Consider the following 7500-nt stretch of genomic DNA (forward strand, 5'->3'; position numbering starts at 1 on the left):
AAACGCTTTGGTAATTTAACTGCAAAAAAAAGATTTCTTTTTTTCAGTTCAGCAGAGCACCAGAAAGCTGATTGGCTTGGAATTCATGAAAAGATTTGTCAATTGTTGATAGCACTGCGGACACCGGTGCCATTTCTTGGATCTGAAGAGGAAAGGCAACACAGAAAACAACAGCAAATTGTCAGACAGGTAAAACTGCACTTGTCAAGTGTAATTGTTTTTATTTGGAGGAAATTTAAGGGCATTACTAAACCACGAAACAGCGAAACGAAGCACCAAAACACCATGTATAATCCCACCATACATTGAATACTAACCGACAAAGGTTGGATTTGAGATTAAACATCGTTTTTATAGGCCTAAAATGTTATTGCTCCTAATCTTAGTCTTAATCTGAATCCTAATCTTAATCTCAATAAATTAGGAGCAATAAAACGATATTTAATCTCAAATCCAACCTTTGTCGGTTAGTATTCAATGTATGGTGGGGTCATACATGGTGTTTTAGTGTTTCGTTTCGCTGTTTCGTGGTTTAGTAATGCCCAAAATTTAAGGCTTAAAAATTACGCTTATGTAGAGAATTCAAATATCAGCATGACTCTTGGCATCATTGCCATTAAAGTAAATGACATTGATCATCAATTACCATTTCTCGACATCACTGTCATCATAATATCATTATAATACTCATCATTATCATCATCTTTATCGTCATAATTTGTCATCATTAAAGCAATTTAATTCTTTTTTAAAAATGTTATCCCTTTCACAAAACAGAAGCAAATGATAGAGTTATGTCGCACAGAGGGTCAGAAGTTGTTGTTTGAGGGAAAATATGACAGAGTAGTTCCGGCTGCATTGGAATCTTTGAAATTCTCAATTGAAGTTTATGGTCTCAGCAGTATTGAGCTTGTACCTTCATATCTCATACTTGGTGAGGCTAGCATTGGTAAGTGGAAATTAGACTCTTTAACGTGCTTAGTGACTTTTGCTCATTTTTTTTAACAGTCACCCCTTCTCCAACACCTAACTAAGGATTATGTTACTATGGCCTTATTATACATGTACAAATTGATAAAATTATGTAAAATTCTAATCTCTTCCTCAGGCAATAAACCCTTCTCTAAAATGGCGGCAACAGATTTTAATGAGTTAAAATTGAACTGAATGCAAACCAGAAATAGAAAGAGCACTCTTACTTTAGTGACCCTGCAAAGTTTCAGCGTATTAGGTGTTATATCAGCTGAGGAAATGTAAGTTGAACAGATGTTTGTATGATTGGAGGTATACACCATACCCCCAAACATACAAATGTCTGTAAATTTTTCAACTTACGTTTTCTCAGCTGATATTACATACAATTGATATGCTGAAATTTTGCAGGGTTTCTAAAGTAAAGGTGCTCTTTCTATTTCTGGTATCAGTTTTTAATTTTAACTTAGTTGAATTTTTGGCCTCCATCTTGGAGAGGGGTCTATTATGTACCCTGTTTCATTTTTTCAGGACTTGGTCGTTTATCACAAGCTGAGGAATACTTAGCCCAGGCTCAGTGGACTGTTCTCAAGACTCCAGACTGCACGGATGGCATCAAATCAAAGCTATTCAGAAACTTGGGATTACTGTATGCTGCACAGGGAAACTACACTGATGCTCTCTCACAATTAGCAGATGATGTAAGATTGTAAACCCTAACCCTCAACAGTCATCTTTTTTATTTTGTCAGAATTATTGGAAATGCAAACAAGATTTAAAGTCTCCATTGTCCTTTGCGTGTATTGTCTCACTTGTACCATGGTTTCCATGCATGTCCGTGGCCAATAAAACTGCTTTCTAGAATGTATTGCATTTTTGGACATGTGTAAATTTTTTCCTCCTCAGATTTATCATTCATCAAGAGTATATGGCACAGATGACATCAGAACTTCAGGTGGTTACTTCCACATGGCTAATGTGTTCTACCGGCAAAGCAAACTGGACGTTGCTTTCTCTCTGTATAACCAGGTAGTAATGGTCTAAAAGCCGGTAGCCTCGCAGCTCCTACAAGGTCTCACCTGATGGTTTAACAAAAGAACAAATAACAGAAACAATGGCCCTTTTGTTTTAGGCCTAGGGTCCATTGTTTCTGTTATTTGTTCTTTTGTTAAACCTTAAGGGTGGTCTCCAATCAGGTGAGACCTTGTAAGAGCTGCGAAGTGACCCCTAAAAGCAATGGTCATCATTGTGGTACTGTAAACTTGTTAATTCTGATTTTTAAGTGCATCATCAATAAGATGAGATGGTGCTAAGAAAAATAAGTGCAGATGGGAAGCAGGGCAAAAAGATGATTAACTGTGTGATACATACATACATGCATACTTATTGACCACTCGATCCCCCGAAGATCGAGGCTTTTCAGGGCCAAAAAAAAACAAAATCAATGCAACAACAGAACAGAACAATAACTTTTAAGAATCCCAACCATCCGGAGGCAAGCAGTTGGCTATTTACAAGTGAAGCCAAGACATTGAACTAGGGACTACCTGGACCAAAATTCAACAAGTGGTCAGGACGGGTCTAATTGAACCTGGAATCTCCGGATCTAAAGGCAAGCACCAAAACCACTGGGCAGCACTTCCTGCTTTGAGCTAGAGTCACTTCATCACATGATCACTGTCTAGCATTGGCACAATGATCAAGTCAGTCCTGTCCTAGCAAATCGAAAGAGATGGGTAAAATTGAAAGCAGAAATCTGCAACAGTTTTCTTGGGTAAACTAATGCATTAATTTAAATCTGCAATGGTCATCCAGCATTCATGATCACAATCTGTACAAGTTATATCAGTTCTGTGAAGGACTGCTGACAGCATTGGTTTGAGGTTGATGTACACTGTACCTAAATTTCATTTAGCGATAATAATGATTTGGGGGACTCGAGACCTGAATTTTCAATTGTTGAAAAATAGTGATCAATCTTTATATGTTGGCTCATGAAACTATTAATAGTACTGTTCTTGAGATTTTCCAACAGACTATGAGATTTTCTTTGAAACCATTATGTTGGTATCACATGGAAATCTTGACACTTAAGTTGTGTGACTCCATGTGGTGGAAAAGTCACTATCCGGCAGTGTATCAAATAGTAGAGAGATTTTGCTATCACAATGTGTCCTATAATTATACTCACAGTATACATGTTTACTAAAATCTTGGCAATATTTCACCTGGATTTTGCTTTGGAAGCTGGTTTGTTACTTAATATCCACCTGATCAAGGTGGCTGAAAATGTGTTTGTAAAAGAAAAGTCTTTATGAAGGCATCATCACACTGAGCCCAACTTTAAGAAGTGGATGCATATAAATGTCTTTTCCTTCTACTTTTCAGGTAACAGATATCTGGCACGAGCACCTAAACAAACTGTTAAAGCAAAGAACCAAGACGCCTGCAAAGCCATCGGGAATAGGACCAGCTTTCAACTCTGGCATACCAACTGTCTTTGATATTTTAGGTAAAACATGGAGTCCACATATAAAAGGGTTTTGCATATCATAATTTTAAAAATACAGCTGTATGTCTCAAATTTCTACAGGAAATCACACAAAACCCTATCTTTGTAACTACTGATACAGTAACTGGATATCATGTGTCAATTAATAATGTCTGTCTCTAATATTGTGTTATTAAAACAGTTGACAAAAACTTTGGGACATAATTTTCTGGGTTTCGTGACAACAGAACTAGTGGGGTATGGTTCCTCTGAATAAGAATTTATACCCATCCAGTAACATTAATTTTGTTACTATCATGAACTTGAATTTCAACGCCCAACTAACCATTTAAGTGTATTGTTGAGTTTTACACCAACAATGTTGTTTTTGCTCTGAAAAAATATATGATTTGTCATTTAAACCCATTTTAATTTGGTTTTAATTTATTAATAAATAAGTGATTCTGTGTTTTCAGAACCTAGAACACATCATTTCATTTCACCTAGTACTGAAAATTGAATGTTTGTGTTCATAATTTCAGATGAAGCACAAGAAGCAGAAGCTATCCAAGTGATAAATGCCATATTAGACCTACGAGAGCAACAATCGGTCCAAACACCTGCAGTAATGTGTAAAATATATTTCACTACAGCAATGTTGCAGTTTATTCTTGGAGAAATGGCAAAGGTAGGTCAAGTGATATTTTGTTTTGAACAAAAAGATTAAACCGAAGTTGTAAGATTGGTTTTCAGCAATGACACAAGCATTAAGCACTGTAGCAACAAGTGCAGACGCGTAAATTCTGTGGCGTTAGCAAAGGCACCAATGATTGGATTATGCTAAGTTGAGATGTGTATGTGGCCTTTGCTTATATGCATGTTTTGCTGGTGAAAACCAGCCCTAGGTGTTGCTTGTTTTAGAGTGCCTGCAGGTTACTTACATAACATAATGATCACAAGCTGACTAATAGAAACTTTGCTCTGTGTGTATTTGTCAGCTTGGTCTCAATAGATTCAGTCCTCATTAGGGCTTTCCACATTCTGCTCGAAAAAAAGGCAAGTCTTCTTAAAAGAATTGTCCCAAAAAAAGACTATTCTGCTCGAAATTATTTTCCAAAAGTACTTTTATGCTTGAATTATGCTTCTGTAAAAATTAATATTCCTGGGTTCAAAATATTCAAACATGAAAAATGAGACATTATTTCACCCATCCAGGGTGAGGCTAAACCAACATATGCACATTTATTATTTATAAATCCTTAAAACTATCATGGGTAATAACATGTAATAATGCTAAAGAGTCTGAGACAACCATGAACCGTATCACAAATGCCTTTGTTCTATGGTTCTGCCATCTTGTTTTGCTCGGATGCTCTTGCCCAGCTCCCTCTCAGACTCGTTTCCAGGCCCCAGAATATGCAAAATGGCTTATACCCCAATCATATTTTCTGCTATGCTCGAAATTTTGCTGGCAGACTGGAAAGGCCTAATCCTCATACATTAAGGCGAAAAAATTGAGTTTATTAACTACTTACCTAATGGGGAGTGGAGGTTTCAGAAACAATTTATACCTCTCACTGAGTTCAAGGTCCATACGGTAGAATTCCAGACCGAGTTTTTTCCCGCTAATTTAGCTAATTATCAGTAGCTGCCTCAAAATCCAATATTGCCAACAGATCATTTTTTTATTTAAATTTTTGTAACTGTCCAAATTTAAAATAAATTGGATAGTTTTTGCTGGGACGTTTACTTCAACTTGGAACAAATCGTCCAATTTGAGAAAAATCTGGATACTTTCCATCAACCAATCAAATGTCAAGATAAATAAAAGAACCGAGTATTGGCCAATCAGGTTGCAGCTATTATCACTGCTATCAAACTGCTGTTTTCTCCAGCTTGAAGGTTTACACATGATGCTGCTGTATTTGCCATGTTCATCTGTTTTTGGGTGCTATATAATAATAGGTAACGGAAGTACATGCTTGTCCAATTTGGAAATATCTGGATTCAAAAATTTTCTCGGACTGCCAAAGTGGACTCGGCCTACGGCCGAATTTGGCAGTCCTCAGAATTTTTCTCATCCAATTGTTTTCAAATTGGGCAGCATGTGGTCCTATTACATAATTATACTTATCTCTTCAGGCAAGAGAGTTTGGAATCAAGGCTCGTACAGCCTGTGAGAATACAGTGTCTGCTGATCCTGAAACCATGAAGAACGTTGTGGAGTTTTTGCAAGCCGTTGATCGATCCTTATAATCACCTCCAAGAATTCACATCAAAAGGAAAGAGCAAACAACGCTTAAAAATAAATGTGTAAAGCCTCTCATGTTATGCTCACAGCCAAAAAGAGACTATACCTGTGCTAATGCCCTTGGTTCTCATCTGTGATTTTACTATCTTTGAATCCTTAGTTCTGTTAATATTCCCAACACATTTCCTGAGATATCGTCGCTTGTGATATATATGGAGAGTTTGGATACTGATCCAGACATAAATTTTACTCATTGTGATTGTTTCCTCTAGAAATATCAGGTTTTACACAGTATACATAATTTCTATGTACAACTTTACAGTCTCGTTGCGTATATACTCTTAATTTCCATCCTTCCGTTAAATGAATATACGTTGGTTTTTTAAAAACTCAATCCTTGTGATTTTAAAGGAAAAAATGCTCATGAATAAACTTCGGTTATCAAACATTTTTCAAAGTTGTTGCTAGTTTTCTTCCTTACTTTTCTTCGTTAAATCTTGAAAGAAAAAGCAAGCCAGAAAGAGGCAAGTCAAATTCGTGTTTTAAACCACTCGAGCACTTTTGGATTAAAATTAAACTCGGAGAGTTATGCAAACCCTCGACTGCGTCTCGGATTTGCATAACTGTCTCGAATTCTCCAACCTCCCCCTCGTGTTTAGAAGCACGAGGCTATGTAAGCACGAAAAAAGTCCTCTATTGCTCTAATCAAATATTTCTCTAAAATAATTCGACAAATAACGGATTTTTTTTACTTCTTGATTGAAACATTTTTTCTTGACCTGTTACATTAGTCTAACAGGGCAATTAACCCAAATACTTAATGAATCGAAGTGGTTTTCTTATTGCATGATACTCTCAGAAACTTAGGGTAGCGGTATCGATATCTTCTGGAAAACTAGACATGTACAGCAGTAGACGTAACTGATTAGAGTGTAATGAAGTGCTAGTTTTGTACCCCATATGAACCATGTGAGCGTTAGCCCTACTAATTGAAATGGGCCCACACAAGGACAGAGAAAAACTCTGACCAGGGTGGGAACAAGGTGTACAGCAGTACTCGCCAATCATATACAAATAGTGGCCGGGTATTCGATACTCTGCAGTTTCGCTGAACTTTGTATACCACACACGTTAAGAGCCTTATCAGGTTCAAACTGTAAAAAAAAAACAGTGTTCAGCCTCGGTCCTAAAATAAGTAGGCTCGATTACCAGCCGCTGTTTCCAAAGGGGTTAACCGAAAACATACCCAAACTCGAGTGAGCGGCGGAAATCGGGCCTATAAAATTAGGCACTCTTTTAAAAAAATGTAAGTTCTAGAATTTATCGTAAATGGATTGAGGCGTATCATCGCGGCCTCTGTCATAAATTGGGGTATATTTTGGCTGAGTTTGTCATTTTGAAACAAAAGTAGGCTCGATTCCAAAGCAGACTGTACCTTGGTTTCACGAAAAATACACTGTCTAAAAAACTCTTTCTAATTCATTAAAATTACTACTGTGACATTGGTTAGTCCAACAAAGTAGCTATATTGACTTGACTAAGTCTAATAATTTCTTACAATCTTCTCAGACTGCCCGATAGGTGGATACAATTGCTGGAATACGCCATGCCTTGCTTGACAAGTGACTGTCAACTCCTGGCTAAAATATGCAATAACAATATAGACGGTTATTTTAATTTAACAGAGGAGAACGTACCAGTTTATTCTGAATGCTGTTTTCACGTGAGAACAATGTCGGCGAATTGTAGTGTCAATGCCTCCAGCATTGAGCAGAAAATTATCAGA

At 36.9% G+C, this 7500-nt stretch overlaps 2 protein-coding genes across 2 annotated transcripts in view; both read left to right on the forward strand.

Annotated features, from left to right (window-relative positions):
* LOC137988933 (zinc finger MYND domain-containing protein 12-like) overlaps positions 1 to 6164 on the forward strand; it is a 6506-nt gene extending 342 nt beyond the window's left edge. The window contains exons 2-8 of the mRNA XM_068834869.1: positions 48 to 189; positions 778 to 949; positions 1504 to 1673; positions 1879 to 2001; positions 3361 to 3484; positions 4006 to 4151; positions 5606 to 6164. Of these exons, the coding sequence (XP_068690970.1) occupies positions 48 to 189; positions 778 to 949; positions 1504 to 1673; positions 1879 to 2001; positions 3361 to 3484; positions 4006 to 4151; positions 5606 to 5719 (991 nt within the window). The 3' untranslated portion in view covers positions 5720 to 6164. The remainder of the gene's footprint in view (positions 1 to 47; positions 190 to 777; positions 950 to 1503; positions 1674 to 1878; positions 2002 to 3360; positions 3485 to 4005; positions 4152 to 5605) is intronic.
* Positions 6165 to 7171: 1007 nt separating this feature from the next.
* The window catches only part of LOC137988932 (RYamide receptor-like), a 2377-nt gene continuing 2048 nt past the window's right edge, over positions 7172 to 7500 (forward strand). Inside the window, exon 1 of the mRNA XM_068834867.1 lies at positions 7172 to 7500. This exon is cut by the window's right edge and continues 2048 nt beyond it. Coding sequence (XP_068690968.1) covers positions 7321 to 7500 — 180 coding nt within the window. The 5' untranslated portion in view covers positions 7172 to 7320.

Source organism: Montipora foliosa, unplaced genomic scaffold (assembly GCF_036669935.1).
Source record: "Montipora foliosa isolate CH-2021 unplaced genomic scaffold, ASM3666993v2 scaffold_435, whole genome shotgun sequence".
NCBI classification, from domain to species: domain Eukaryota; kingdom Metazoa; phylum Cnidaria; class Anthozoa; order Scleractinia; family Acroporidae; genus Montipora; species Montipora foliosa.